Here is a 16,208-nt window from a genome sequence, read left to right on the forward strand (position 1 = left end):
TAGATGGAATATGAAAATGTATGTCATTTTTGTTTTGTTATTAAAGGTTAATAGATTACGTTATTACGAAAACATTGTAATGTGAATAGTTTTCCCAGTATATGTTTGATGTTTATACTGTACATTGTACGTTGTATGGAAAATATCCAAATCAAAGAGAATGTTTTGGGGAAGATGAAATGTGAAGTTAGTCGTCTAAAATTGGATCTGAGTAAAATCTAGACCTTGCCCTCATTAACTTGGTACGCCCAGAGAATTGCCCTAAAGGCGGTTACGCGCACTTCTGACCCAAGGGTATAAAACCTGTGAGTAAAGAATTTACAGAGAAGACTACGTGACCCAAGCTGCAGCCAAGGTCTAAAAAGTCAACAAACCCACGTTTGAAGACAAATAAATATTTTTCTACCCAAGCTACAGATGAGTAGCTGTGTCTAAGCGGGTGTATTCAATCCGGACCCCCTGTAGCATCCAATCCCAGAGAATCGTGGTATCTAAACGGTTTCATCCCTATGCTGTGAGCTCTGAGCTACAGAGCTGTCTGTCCTCAGAAGACCCCTTCCATAGCAAGGGTGAGGGAACAGACTCCTAAGCCAAAAGGACGCTGACATCGTGAGGATGACCAGAAAGGTGTGCCGGGGAAGTGCGTCATCGAGCAGCCTGAACGGTCCACGCAGAGAATCCTCGGAGGTCCTCCCCACGTAATTACATCATTATATTCTGACCCATAAGAGCGTCAGTTTGGGGCAAGGCTAGGGTTAGAATAGCATAGCTGACAAATTCACCCAAATGTATACTTTCTTTTTTCTCTCTCTCTTTGAAATCCCCATTTTGGGTAACACGCGCCACAGTGAGTTGGCTCGTTATACTAAGTTCTAATCAATAGCCTAGACTGTATTTTGTCTATGTGTATCTTTTATCATAATTTTTGCTTTCTCGTAAATAAATATTCAACTAAGATTAGCGTGGTACGAACTCATTGGTGAGACCCGGGTCCGTGCAGATTCACGGGCTATACGACGTTCAGAACGAGATGGTAGAGGCAACTGGTTAATTAGCAGCTGTTGTAAAATCGATATTCTGATATTCTTTGAGTTAATTTGGGAAATAGAAACTCAATAAAAACTAGTGTTCCCATGGTGCCCCAGGTTAATGAGTTCATATTTGCTTGATTCAGTTAATCACGCAATTAGAACCTTTTAATCATTCGATGAACAACAGTCGTCACATTAACTAATACAACGTCACGACAGGGTGCAAAGAAAATGTGGCAGTTTTAAAGCAAATTTCATTGTAATGTCGAATGTGTATTTATCTGATATATCATGGCAAACCCCTATCATGGCAACCCCATATATATATATACATTTAAACTCAGTTTTTCCCAATTCCTGACATTTAATCCTAGTAAAAATTCCCTTTCTTAGGTCAGTTAGGATCACCACTTTATTTTAAGAATGTGAAATGTCAGATTAATAGTAGAGATTAATTATTTATTTCAGCTTTTATTTCTTTCACCACATTCCCAGTTGGTCAGAAGTTTACATACACTCAATTAGTACTTGGTAGCATTGCCTTTAAATTGTTTACCTTGGTTCAAACGTTCCGGGTAGCCTTCCACAAGCTTCTCACAATCAGTTGGGTGAATTTCGGCCCATTCCTCCTGACAGAGCTGTTGTAACTGAGTCAGGTTTGTAAGGCCTCCTTTCTCGCACATGCTTTTTCAGTTCTGCCCACAGACTTTGTTGTCCTTAAGCGATGTTGCCACAACTTTGGAAGTATACTTGGGGTCATTGTCCATTTGGAAGACCCATTTGCAACCAAGCTTTAACTTCTTGAATGATGTCTTGATATGTTGCTTCAATATATCTGCATAATTGTCCTCCCTCGTGATGCTGCCTCCTACAGCAAAGCACCCCCACAACATGATGCTGCCACCCCCATGCTTCACGGTTGGGATGGTGTTCTTCGGTTTGCAAGCCTCCCCCTTTTCTTCCAAACATAGCAATGGTCATTATGGCCAAACAATTATATTTTTGTTTCGTCAAACCAGAGGACATTTCTCCAAAAAGTACAATCTTTGTCCCCATGTGCAGTTGCAAACCGTAGTCTGTTTTTTTATGGCGGTTTTGGAGCAGTGGCTTCTTCCTTACTGAACGGCCTTTCAGGTTATGTCGATATAGGACTTGTTTTACTGTGGATATAGATACTTTTGTACCTGTTTCCTCCAGCATCTTCACAAGGTCCTTTGCTGTTGTTCTGCGATTGATTTGTACTTTTCGCACCAAAGTACGTTCATCTCTAGGAGACAGAACATGTCTCCTTCCTGAGCGGTATGACGGCTCCCAAGGATGAATCAGACTCTACAAGGTCTTGGCTGATTTCTTTTGATTTTCCCATGATGTCAAGCAAAGAGGCACTGAGTTTGAAGGTAGACCTTGAAATACATCCACAAGTACACCTCCAATTGACTCCAATGATGTCAATTAGTCTATCAGAATCTTCTAAAGCCATGACATCATTTTCAGGAATTTTCCAAGCTGTTTAAAGGCACAGTCAACTTAGTGTATGTAAACTTGTGATACAGTGAATTGTAAGGGAAATAATCTGTTTGTAAACAGTTGTGGGAAAAATGTATTGTGTCATGCACAAAGTAGATGTCCTAACCAACTTGCTAAAACTATAGTTTGTTAACAAGAAATTTGTGGAGTGGTTGAAAAATGAGTTTTAATGACTCCAACCTAAGTGTATGTAAACCTCCGACTTCAACTGTATATATATATATATTTGTGTGTAACAGGGCTGAATCTCTAGACCTGCTTCCGACAGGGAGATCCTATAATATATTCATATTGACAACCATGAAAAGACGGACTTGCAAATCCACACATATAAATTAATATCCAGGGGGAGTGGTTGAAAAACTAGTTTTAATGACTCCAATATATATATACAGTTGAAGTCGGAAGTTTACATATACTTAGGTTGGAGTCATTAAAACTTGTTTTTCAACCACTCTCTCTGACTCTCTCTCTCTCTCTCTCTCTCTCTCTCTCTCTCTCTCTCTCTCTCTCTCTGTCTCTCTCTCTCCCCCCTCTCTCTCTCTCTCTCTCTCTTCCACCTCTCTCTCTCTCTCTCTCTCTCTCTCTCTCTATCTCTCTGAGCCTGCCTGGAGTTGAGAGATAAACAGCTACATTGTAATCTGTGGGTGGCACACACTTATAAAGCAGGCGATTAAGTAAACAAAAACAACAATCTTCTTATCTTTCTCTCTCCCTGTCACTCATGTGTTGACATCAGCGTGTGTCATGTGTGTGTCTCTACAGAGCAGCGCGAGCATTTGGAGAGTACCTGTCCCACACACACCCTGAGAACCAAAACGGATCAGGTCAGCATCCTTCCCTAACTGCCACCGTTTGTTTTCCCTCCATTTTTCTGTTCATTTTCCTCATGTGCTTTTCTCTCTTTTCTTTTGGAACAGCATATTTATCTTCTAATTGATATGTAAATCACTGATGGAGGATAATGTTCCACTCTCCTATTCTCTGTCCTATCTGCTCTCTATTTCTATTTGTCTTATTCTGTAACTCCTCCATCTCTCTCCTTCTGCTTTACCTTGCAGCCCATCTCCTGTCTGACACATTTGTGGGCCCAGACTCTGACTCCCCTGGTGGTGTCCGTCACCACAACAACAACCGTCCATACCCCCACAGGGGTTCTCCAGCACCCCCTGAGTCCAGCCTGGTGAAATCTCCGCTGGGCCACCTCCAGCCCCCGCCCCCCTCCATCACCACCACCAAGACCCGCCTGTCTCTGGAGCGCAGCTTCTCAGCCGAAGAGGACCAGCAGAAGTGTGTGGAGTGTGCCCTGCAGCCTGCCCGTGTCTACACCATCACCGGAGAGCACAGTATGCTGGGTAGCAACCGGGGCAGCAAGGAGAGCCTGGAGCTGGAAGTGCTGAAGGGGGCGTCGACCCTGGTCCAGCCCTCCACCTCCCCCTCCTCCACCTCCTCCCCCACCCAGCACCACCTTCGCCATGGACACCGTGGAAACACTCATCGCGACGATGGGAGCCATCGTCACGGCAACCCTGTTGCCGGCGGCAGCAGCAGCAACCACCACACCCTGGCTGTTACCGGCGGGGGTGCTGCCCACCATGGTCACCATGGCAGCCACCACCACCTGTCCCAGCAGCCCCTGTCAAGCTCGGTCAGCGCCCACAACATCCGCAGCTGGGGTGAGGGGGGAAAGGGGGGCTCGCGGGAGGACTGCAGCCTCAACATGGCCTTGGACTCTAGCGGGGCTCCATCCCGTAGCCAGGGCTCCCTGGATCTAGAGAGCTCCCGCGAGGCAGGCAAGCAACACAGACTCCTTGAGAGGATGTGGAGTGTGGACCGGATGACTGGGCTGGAGAGAGGTGAGCCGGGGGAGACAGAGAGGGAGAGGCGCTGAAATCCAAAGGGGGTTGTGTGGTGAAGGGGGGGGTCGATGTTAGTTGGATTGTGGCGTGGTCTGTATTTCTGACTCTTCGTCTCTCCTCTGCTCTCTCTCCCTGTGTGTCTCCCTCTCTCCCTCTGTGGAGTGGACTGGTGCTGTGCCCTTTGAGGTTTCCTATCGTTGCTATAAAGCGTTTAAAAACATACACACTATGTGGCTGGCTGCTACTGTAACTTCCATTCATTATCTCTCTCGCCACAGAGGACAACAACTGGTACCCAAAAGAAAACATGTTCAGCTTTCAGACTGCTTCTACCACCATGCAGGCGTGAGTACCCAGGCCTCACACACATACACAGAAGCACACACACACACACACACACACACACACACACACACACACACATACAAAAATATAATATTATCAAACAAACATACCACATAGAGGACCAAACAGTTAGACACACACATATATGTACATAGACTAGTGCACACCCACACACATTCACATACATAATATCTCCCACAACAAGCCACAGTTGTCTACAGTAAGCTAGTTACAGTGAATCAGTGTGACCTTAGGGACAGATGCTTGTGCAGGTGCTAGCCCTGCTAACAACTGAACACCTGTCTCTCTGGGAACACACTGACATCCCAGCTAGCACATTTGGTTCCTTGGAAGTTGTGGGAACGTACATTTTTCATTTCCCATTGGCTCTGGGAACTACGTTTCCTGACTGGTAAAACTGAACGTTTTTTAAACTTTCTGAGAACGGAAGTGAAAATGTCGCTTGATCTCGGAAATATTAGAGGTAGGTTCTGAGAATGTTTCACTATGGTTCCCTGACAGTTTTCCTGGGAGGTTTTATTACTGTTCTGAGAATGTTTCACTATGGTTCCCTGACAGTTTTCCTGGGAGGTTTTATTACTGTTCTGAGAATGTTTCACTATGGTTCCCTGACAGTTTTCCTGGGAGGTTGTATTCATGTTCTGAGAACATGTTAGCTTAGTTTGGGTTAATTGTTTTAAACTCCAAGCACAGATAGGACCCATGGAAATATTTTGCTTAGGCATTAATTATGCAAACACATTTTTATTTATTTATTGTGACACAGCATCAGTGAGTTTCAAACCTATGATCTTCTGTTCTTTACCCTTGGAATTAGTCCACTGCACCACCAGGATGGAGCTAGTAAGGCATCTTAAAAAGCTGTTTATTTTAGTCTATTCAAACAGACCCCATTTCAAAGGAAACAAACTCATTAAGATCAGGTGTGGACAATTAGTGGGCGCGCCAACACGCCTGAACACAATTAACAAGATAGAGGATAGAGAGAGTTATTTTAACATTACTAATGCTTTCTTGCGTTTTTTATGGAACATGTTCTTAACGTTCTGAGACCATGACATTAAATAAAACCATGAGGAAACCTACAGACAAACGTTATGCTGATTTTAATCAAAAAACACTCTCTGTTTGTTATAGAGGGACAAGATTAATATGAGATGAAAGGCAAGTTCCTAACATACTAGAGCTCTGTGAGCCGTCCACAGTAATAGGGGCAGACGTTTTGATCAAGAGAGATCTTTAGAAAATATATACATTTTTGATAACACTAAACATACAAATATGTATTTTACAGTTATAAGGAAAGTGAAATCTTATAGTTAGTTGTTTTATAATTTGATTATACTATATTTAGAAAGCATATAAGTAATTTGAAGCCTTATACAGTTTTGTTGAATAGGAAATACATCATCAAATATTTCATATTTTAATCATAATTGTACTGTGTACTTGAGCTTGTATCCTCAAAAGGGACTACATCTCAGCAATGTATTCCAAAAAACCCCCAGAAAAGTGAGATTTGAACTTTTCTTGGCGAATGAAGCATTACTACTTATTGTTTATGGCCCTCTCATGATAACTAATTACTTTTGGGGATTATGTAGATTACATTTTAGATTACATTCAGTTACATTTAACTGGTTTTAAATAGAACCCTGAGGAAAGCTGTATGAAACGTTATGCTGAAGTACTGAAATTCCAACAGAAGAATGTCATTTCTTAACATTCTCTGAACTATTTGAAAACATTCCCAATTTCAATCCAAAACATTAACCAAGTTCAAACATGTAACCATGTTTGAACTTTTAGGAAATGTCCTGTTAAAGTAATGAAATACCTAAAAAATATAAAAGATCCTTAAATATGCTGAGAATTTTCCAAAGTCAAGCAACTATCCTGCATGTTTCCCAGAATGTTGTGGGAAGGTTGTATGCAAAATAACCATAGGACAACTACGCTCTCACCAAGATCTAAGAAACATATGGTTCTCAGAACATTATGTGCTAGATGGGATGTCACTGGGACTCAACATCCAGAAAAAAGCAAAAATATTCTCTCTCTCTCTCTCTCTCTCTCTCTCTCTCTCTCTCTCTCTCTCTCTCTCTCTCTCTCTCTCTCTCTCTCTCTCTCTCTCTCTCTCTCTCTCTCTCTCTCTCTCTCTCTCTCTCTCTCTCTCTCTCTCTCTCTCTCTCTCTCTCTCTCTCTCTCTCTCTCTCTCTCTCTCTCTCTCTCTCTCCTTTAAAACACACACATTGTAATAGTCATGACCTATAGGATGTTAATGTCTTTCTCTCTCTTTCTCTTTCATGCACTTCTTTCTCTGACCCACTGCAGGATATCGTGAGTATCTTTGACCTGTTGAATCTAGCTTCCCTCCCGCTCCTAAACCCCCTTAACCCTATGACCTTTAACCCTTCCCTGGGCTGAGTGTTTCCCTGGGCTGAGTGCTCTACCAACAGTGAAATCATTTCCTAACCCACTACAACCCAGACATTGCCGTTGTAGTTAGCTGAACCCCTATGCAAAACAAACCCATGCCACTGACTGAAACCTTCACTAATCCACTGCAACTGACTGCAACTGAGCCTTTAGCCAACCCCAAAAGCAAGCCATGGAAAAGGGCCTCTGTGTGCTGAGCCGTCCTGAGCCCTGTCACTGCAGCTAAACTTAGCTCTAATCCACACTGCAAGAAGACCCTGGGGCGACTGGCACAGACAGACAGCTAATAACCCATACCCAGCCGCAAGATGCAGACTGATCTGGCTGCTGCACTGTTCTCCCTCACCTCTGGCTGCTTGATACCTCCAACTAACCCACATGATCAACTCTTCAGCTAAACCCCAGCTGGCCCTAACTTCTGACGCTAACCTCCTTAACTAACTCAAACAAAGAGCCAGCATCCCAAATCCCGATGATGCAAACCTAGCCGTTACAGCTACATGCCCCAGAGTACTGTGGCTAAACCCTGCCAATACCCCACGCCTCCCCTCCTCTTCCTCTTGCGCTACATCTCTCACCTCGTGCTAAGCCAGCATTCTCCCTCTCATCCTTTCATTCTGTGCCACGTCCCGGCAGGGCTTTCCGGGGATTTGTGCAGAGAAAGAGGAGAGAGAGGGAGCTGGATTCGGCTGAAGTCTACCAGAGGTACCTACTGTGTTCCTGGCTGGTCAGGGTGTGCTGCTGTGCTCCAGTACTTGCTGACTCTCCCCATCCATTATCAATAGAATAGATGTAGACTCCCAGGAGGGGTAGAAAATAGCATGAGGCACCATGACGTTATTACTATAAGTGAGAGAAAAAAGTATCTAAATTGTAATATTGGGATGCAGACTCTATGCAATACATTTAAACTCTATATCTGCCATGGTATCCTTTATTTTTCTTAAGCTCACAACCATGTATGTATATATTTTTTTCAAAGTAGATTTGTTTAGGACTACCTCTGTGTGACCCTGATTTAGCCCACTGCAGTAAAAGCTTAACCCTAATTTGCTCCAGGGGCGTTGAACACATTTCACTGCACCTATCCAGTGTATGTGACAATGAAACATATCTCTCATTTATTCCATTCCAGCCATTACAATGAGCCCATCCTCCTATAGCTCCTCACACCAACCTCCTCTGGTGAGATTGTACAATAGTATGGAACCTGGCTAGCTCAGCGCTAACGTAGCTAAAAACTCACGATGAGCTTGGCTACTGTTTATGAGGCATAGTTAGCAATGCAAACCAGGCTAACTGGACAGGTGACTTTGGGTGTGAACCCATTACCCTGGCAGAGTCAGTCAGATGGGCAGACGGATGAACGGACAGATGTTTTCCCACAATGCCAGGCTGCTGCAGTAAAAGGTCACTGTGGCACGAAGCTAATTAATGGAGGAGCAACACACCCCCATCCCCTCTGTCTTGACATGAAGAGGTGGAGAGAAAGAGAGAGAGGAGGAGCGGTAGAGAGAGAGGGATTAGGAGCAGAGAGGAGATGGGGAAGAGAGGGAGGATACGAGATAGGGAGATTGAGGGAACGTGAGGCGGGAAGAGGAGAGTGGAGAGATGGGAAAAGAGAGGGAGGACCAGGGTGCATTGGAGCAGCCTTCAGCACACAAGACTCCCAATCAGAATATACACAGAGGGAGAGAGAATGAGAGTGAAAAGGATAGATAGCGCCGGAGGAGCATCGGATCGGCCCTCAGCGCGTGAGCAGCATAGAGAGATAGATGAAGGGAGAGGAGAGAGGTAGAGAGAGGACAGAGGTAGAGAGAGGAGAGAGGTAGAGAGAGGACAGAGGTAGAGAGAGGAGAAGTAGAGAGAGGAGAGAGGTAGAAAGAGGACAGAGGTAGAGAGAGGAGAGAGGTAGAGAGAGGACAGAGGTAGAGAGAGGAGAGAGGTAGAAAGAGGACATAAGTAGAGAGAGGACAGAGGTAGAGAGAGGACAGAGGTAGAGAGAGGACAGAGGTAGAGAGAGGACAGAGGTAGAGAGAGGAGAGAGGTAGAAAGAGGACAGAGGTAGAGAGAGGACAGAGGTAGAGAGAGGAGAGAGGTAGAGAGAGGACAGAGGTAGAGAGAGGAGAGAGGTAGAGAGAGGACAGAGGTAGAGAGAGGAGAGAGGTAGAGAGAGGACAGAGGTAGAGAGAGGAGAGAGGTAGAAAGAGGACATAAGTAGAGAGAGGACAGAGGTAGAGAGAGGACAGAGGTAGAGAGAGGAGAGAGGTAGAAAGAGGACAGAGGTAGAGAGAGGACAGAGGTAGAGAGAGGACAGAGGTAGAGAGAGGAGAGAGGTAGAGAGAGGACAGAGGTGGAGAGAGGAGAGGTAGAGAGAGGAGAGAGGTAGAAAGAGGACAGAGGTAGAGAGAGGAGAGAGGTAGAGAGAGGACAGAGGTAGAGAGAGGAGAGAGGTAGAGAGAGGACAGAGGTAGAGAGAGGAGCGAGGTAGAAAGAGGACAGAAGTAGAGAGAGGACAGAGGTAGAGAGAGGACAGAGGTAGAGAGAGGACAGAGGTAGAGAGAGGTAGAAAGAGGACAGAGGTAGAGAGAGGACAGAGGTAGAGAGAGGACAGAGGTAGAGAGAGGAGAGAGGTAGAAAGAGGACAGAGGCAGAGAGAGGACAGAGGTAGAGAGAGAAGAGATGTAGAAAGAGGACAGAGGTAGAGAGAGGACAGAGGTAGAGAGAGGACAGAGGTAGAGAGAGGAGAGAGGTAGAGAGAGGAGAGAGGAGAGAGGTAGATAGAGGACAGAGGTAGAGAGAGGACAGAGGTAGATAGAGGACAGAGGGAGGAGAGCCGGTGACTCATCCCCAGCTGGCTGAGTGGGCGGAGGGGTGTTTTCTCCTTCTCTTTCATCCTCTCATTAGCCAACGACCTGCTGCATGTCTCTTCTATGGGCATGCAGAGAAAAAGAGGAGAGGAGAGCTGGTCTCTGTTCTCCATTCTATCAGCTCACACTCACACCATCCGTCACGCAACGATAGTGATGAGGCTTGCTCTTTTTTAGGTTGAGGGGTTAGGGAATGTTTGAAAAAGCACTGTTTTAATCACAATATAAAACTAGTCTGATCCCGCTCTCTCTCTCTCTCTCTCTCTCTCTCTCTCTCTCTCTCTCTCTTTCTCTCTCTATATCTCTCTCTCTCTCCCTGTCATCCTCATGTCTCACAATTCTCCACCCATACGCAGTAGCTATGTTTGACCCTGTCTTCATTAGACATGTTGTTGTCCTGGTGAACAATCACAAGGCATTCTGAAGAGATGAAGGGAGGAGAGGAAATGTTTATATATTAGAAATGAGCTATTATACAGAATGAATGGCATGAATAAGGAACGGTAGGTAGGCAGTTAAGAGGGGGAAACAGACAGAGCACACAATGATATTGGTTGTTAGTGAAATGTCACTCAAAGCTATGAAGAGGCGTAAACGCTTTAAGCTGGTCCATGAAGAAGGCTTCTGTATTTTTCTCTTTGATCTAGGCTAGCTATTCCCCAAACTGGGGTACGCGTCGGGGGTACGCCAAATAAAAATGTGATTCATGTCCTTTTTTTTTTTTACAACATTTTTTCTTCACATTTTCAAACAGTCCATTTAGTGAGGCCCGCCTCCATAGAGACACATACCAGCTCTACTGGTAGTACTGCTACTACCAGCAGTACTACACCTGCACCTGTCGACAACGCACGTTGTTCTGCTTCCACAAACACATCCAATGCTAGCATCAGTAATTCTACATTTGTTGTTTGCCCAACTAGCATGGACACTGACAGTTGTGAATCTGATGCAGCCGAAGAGCTACTGCCCCCTTACCCAGGGAAAGCACCGAATAACAGACAGGGACGTTGGACCATCGAAAAGCCGCAAATATGATGAGAACTACATTGATTTGGGGTTCACTTATCTTGGGAGTAGTGCTTTCTCACAACTCAATGAAACCTTCACTCTTGCGCAGACATTTTGAAACAAAACATGACAATTTGAAAAATAAGCCACAAGTTTTTTGAGCGAGAATTAAGATGACTTTTGAGTAGTAAGACGTATAAAAGCAACAGATACCATTAATAAGAAGGGGCTAGAAGCGTCTTATTGTCACGGGATACTAGGAGTGGTGGGTTGGAATCAGGCGCAGAGAGCAGGGTTCAGTATATCTTGATTTATTCTCCGGCAAAAAAACGGTCACGCCAACATACATAGAACAGACCAGCCCAAACACAGGACCAAACAGTCCAGAGAATACACACATGAAAACCACATCCAACAGAGTAACAAAAAACAATCCCGCACAAAACAAGGGCGGGACAAACTACTACATATAGGGAAGCTAATTAAACTAAAATACACACAGGTGAAACTAATAAGACAAAACTAACAGACAAACGAAAAAGGGATCGGTAGCGGCTAGTAGGACGGTGACGACGACCGCTGAGCACCGCCCGAACAGGCAGGGGAGCCAACTTCGGCGGAAGTCGTGACAGTATCCCCTCCCCTGACGCGCGGCTCCCGCAGCGCGCCGCCACCGGCCTCGAGGATGACCCGGAGGACGAGACGCCGGGCGATCCGGGTGGAGGCGGTGGAAATCTCTCAGGAGAGAAGGGTCCAAAATGTCCCCCACCGGAACCCAGCATCTCTCCTCAGGACCGTACCCCTCCCAGTCCACAAGGTACTGTAGGCCCCCCACCCGGCGTCTCGAATCCAGAATGCCACGAACCGTGTACGCCGGGGACCCCTCGATGTCCAGGGGGGGCAGAGGGACCTTAGGCACCTCACCTTCTTGCAGGGGACCAGCCACCACCGGCCTGAGGAGAGACACATGAAACGAGGGGTTAATACGATAATACATAGGAAGTTGTAACCTGTAACACATTATTCTCCTCAGGACTTTGAACGGCCCCACACACTGCGGCCCCAGCTTCCGACAGGGCAGGCGGAGGGGCAGGTTTTGGGTCGAGAGCCAGACCCTGTCCCCCGGTGCAAACACGGGGACCTCACTGCGGTGCTGGTCAGCGCTCCTCTTCTGCCGTTCTCCCGCTAACCTTAGCGAGTCCTGGATGGCTTTCCAGGTGTCCTTGGAGCGCTGTACCCATTCCTCAACCGCAGGAGCCTCGGTCTGGCTCTGATGCCATGGGGCCAGGACCGGCTGGTAGCCTAACACACACTCAAAAGGGGACAAGTTAGTTGAGGAGTGGCGTAGGGAGTTCTGAGCGAGTTCAGCCCAAGGAACATACCGTGCCCACTCACCAGGCCGGTCCCGGCAATAGGACCGCAGAAACCTGTCCACATCCTGGTTTACGCGCTCCACCTGCCCATTACTCTCGGGGTGAAAACCTGAGGTTAAGCTGACCGAGACCCCCAGTCTCTCCATAAACACCCTCCACACTCTGGACGTGAATTGGGGACCCCGATCAGAAACGATGTCCTCAGGCACCCCATAGTGCCGGAAGACATGGGTAAACAAGGCCTCTGCAGTCTGCAGGGCCGTAGGGAGACCGGGCAACGGGATGAGACGACAGGACTTAGAAAACCGATCCACAACGACCAGGATCGTAGTACTTCCCTGGGATGGGGGAAGGTCGGTAAGAAAGTCCACCGATAAGTGTGTCCACGGCCGTTGTGGAACGGGGAGGGGTTGTAACTTCCCTCTAGGCAAGTGCCGAGGAGCCTTGCTCTGAGCGCACACTGAGCAGGAGGAGAATCTCACGTCCTTAGCCAGCATGGGCCATCAGTATCTCCCTCTAATACTCCGCACTGTCCTCTCGATGCCAGGATGACCCGAGGAGGGGAGAGTATGAGCCCACCGGATCAGCTTATCCCGGACCCCCCTCGGCACGTACTGAGTCCCCGCTGGACAGTTAGGGGGGGCCGGCTCTAACCGTGAGGCCCTCTCTATCTCCGCGTCCACCTCCCATACCAACGGTGCCACGAGACATGAAGGTGGAATGATGGGAGTTGGCTCAACGGACCGCTCCTCGGTATCATAGAGGCGGGACAGCGCGTCGGCTTTGGTGTTTTGGGAGCCTGGCCGGTATAAGATGGTAAACCGAAACCTGGTGAAAAAATGGCCCATCTAGCTTGACGTGGATTAGTCTCCTCGCTGCCCGGATATACTCGAGATTACGATGGTCAGTCCAGATGAGAAAAGGGTGTTTCGCCCCCTCAAGCCAATGTCTCCACACCTTCAGAGCCTTGACTACAGCTAACAACTCCCGGTCCCCCACATCATAGTTTCGCTCCGCTGGACCGAGCTTTCTCGAAAAGAAGGCACAAGGGCGGAGCTTGGGTGGCACGCCCGAGCGCTGGGACAGCACGGCCCCGACCCCCGCCTCGGACGCGTCCACCTCCACTATGAACGCTACAGAGGGGTCCGGATGTGCCAACATAGGCGCATTGGTGAACAGCTCCTTCAAACGACTGAAAGCTCTGCCCGCCTCTGCTGACCAACGCAAGCGCACCGGTCCTCCCTTCAGCAGTGAGGTGATGGGAGCAGTCACCTGACCAAAACCCCGGATAAACCTCCGGTAGTAATTGGCAAACCCTAAAAACCGCAGCACTTCTTTCACCGTGGTCGGAGTCGGCCAATTATGCATGGCTGTAACGCGGTCATCCTCCATCACCACCCCGGAGGTGAAAATACGATAACCCAGGAAGGAAACTGCCTGTTTGAAAAACTCACATTTCTCCACCTTGCAATACAGGTCATGCTCCAGCAGTCGCCCAAGTACTTTACGCACCAGAGACACATGCGCCGCACGTGTGGCAGAATAGATCAAGATGTCATCGATGTACACTACCACTCCCTGCCCGAGCAGGTCTCGGAGAATCTCATCTACGAAGGATTGGAAGACGGCTGGAGCATTCTTCAACCCATATGGCATGACGCGGTACTCATAATGACCAGATGTAGTACTAAATGCGGTTTTCCACTCGTCTCCTCCCCGGATATGCACCAGATTATACGCACTCCTCATGTCCAGTTTTGTGAAGAAGCGTGCCCCGTGAAATGATTCCACCGCTGTAGAGATGAGAGGTAGTGGGTAACTAAACCCCACTGGGATGGAATTTAGACCTCTATAATCAATGCACGGACGCAGACCTCCATCCTTCTTCTTCACAAAAAAGAAGCTTGAGGAGACGGGTGATGCGGAGGGCCGAATGTACTCCTGTCCCAGCGATTCAGCAACATATGTTTCCATCGCTACTGTCTCCTCCTGTGACAATGAATACATGTGACTCCTAGGAAGTGCAGCGTTCTCCAGGTTTATCGCGCAGTCCTCTCGACGATGGGGTGGTAATTGGGTCGCCCTCTTTTTACTGAAGGCGATAGCCAAATCGGCATATTCAGAGGGAATGCGCACGGTGGAAACCTGGTCTGGATGGATAGCCAAGTCAATGAGTTCATCCAGTGTGAGGGTGGTGTCCCGACATGCTAGCTCCCTGCGGACGTCCTCCCTGAGACTGCATCGGAAATGATCTATCAGGGCCCTGTCGTTCCACCCTGCTCCTGCGGCCAAGGTCCTGAAATCCAGGGCAAAGTCCTGCACGTCGTATCGTGATTTATTCTCCGGACAAAAAACGGTCACGCCAACATACAGGGCGCAGAGAACAGACCAGCCCAAACACAGGACCAAACAGTCCGGAGAATACACACATGAAAACCACATCCAACAGAGTAACAAAAAACAATCCCGCACAAAACAAGGGCGGGACAAACTACTACATATAGGGAAGCTAATTAAACTAAAATATACACAGGTGAAACTAATAAGACAAAACCAACAGACAAACGAAAAAGGGATCGGTAGCGGCTAGTAGGACGGTGACGACTACCGCCGAGCACCGCCCGAACAGGCAGGGGAGCCAACTTCGGCGGAAGTCGTCACACTTATATGGTGAGTTACCGAGTGTCTAGGACAGGCAAGCCCCATACTATTGTGGAGGACTTAATTCTTCCTGCTGCCGCGGATATGGCTGGGACAATGTTGAGGAAAAGGCCAACAAAAACTATACATCAGTGACATGGCAGGAGATGTTTTGAAACAATTACTGCTTCGCATACAAGCCAATGAATTCTATGCGTTACATTTATGGGGGGTCAACTAAGGAAGACATCCTCTTCTGCAAACCACTGGAAACCAGGACAACAGGAGAGGATATTTTTAAAGTACTGGACAGCTTTGTGACATCAAATGGACTTCGGTGGTGAAAATGTGTTGGTATCTGTACTGATGGCACAAAAGCCATGACAGGTATACATAGTGGAGTGGTAACGGGCGTGCAAGCAGTTGCTCCTGAAGCCACTTGGGTACACTGCAGCATCCACGAGAGGCTCTTGCTGACTAGGGAATGCCTGACAGCTTGAAAGACGTTATGGACACTACAGTGAAAATGCTTAACTTTGTTAAAGCAAGGCCCCTGAATTCTCGTGTATTTTCTGTACTATGCAATGATATGGGCAGCGACCATGTAACGCTTTAACAACATACAGAAGTGCGCTGGTTATCAAGGGGCAAAGTATTGACACGTTTTTTTGAATTAGAGACGGGCTTCAAGTTTTCTTTACTGACCATCATTTTCCCTTGTCTGACCGTTTGCATGATGATGAGTTTCTAACACGATTGGCCTGGGTGATGTTTTTTCTCGCCTGAATTATCTGAGTCTAGGATTACAGGGACTCTTTGCAACTATATTCAATGTGTGGGACATAATTGAGGCTATGATTAAGACGTTGGAGTTCTTCTCTGTCTGCATTAACAAGGACAACACACAGGTATGTCCATCATTCCATCATTCTATGATTTCTTGTGTGCAAATGAACTCAAGCTTACAGTCAATGTCAAATGTGATATATTGAAGCACCTGAGTGAGTTGGGTGCGCAATTACGCAGGTACTTTCCCGGAGCGCATGACACAAACAACTGGATTCGTTATCTCTTTCATGCCCTGCCTCCAGT

At 47.0% G+C, this 16,208-nt stretch overlaps 1 protein-coding gene across 1 annotated transcript in view; it reads left to right on the top strand.

Annotated features, from left to right (window-relative positions):
• LOC110522865 (NMDA receptor synaptonuclear signaling and neuronal migration factor) overlaps positions 1 to 16,208 on the top strand; it is a 61,450-nt gene that overhangs the window by 18,408 nt on the left and 26,834 nt on the right. The window contains exons 2-6 of the mRNA XM_090234324.1: positions 3,324 to 3,385; positions 3,620 to 4,414; positions 4,696 to 4,762; positions 7,118 to 7,123; positions 7,859 to 7,927. Coding sequence (XP_090090450.1) covers positions 3,324 to 3,385; positions 3,620 to 4,414; positions 4,696 to 4,762; positions 7,118 to 7,123; positions 7,859 to 7,927 — 999 coding nt within the window. The remainder of the gene's footprint in view (positions 1 to 3,323; positions 3,386 to 3,619; positions 4,415 to 4,695; positions 4,763 to 7,117; positions 7,124 to 7,858; positions 7,928 to 16,208) is intronic.

This window comes from Oncorhynchus mykiss, chromosome 5 (assembly GCF_057628025.1).
Source record: "Oncorhynchus mykiss isolate SJ-2025 chromosome 5, ASM5762802v1, whole genome shotgun sequence".
Taxonomy (NCBI): domain Eukaryota; kingdom Metazoa; phylum Chordata; class Actinopteri; order Salmoniformes; family Salmonidae; genus Oncorhynchus; species Oncorhynchus mykiss.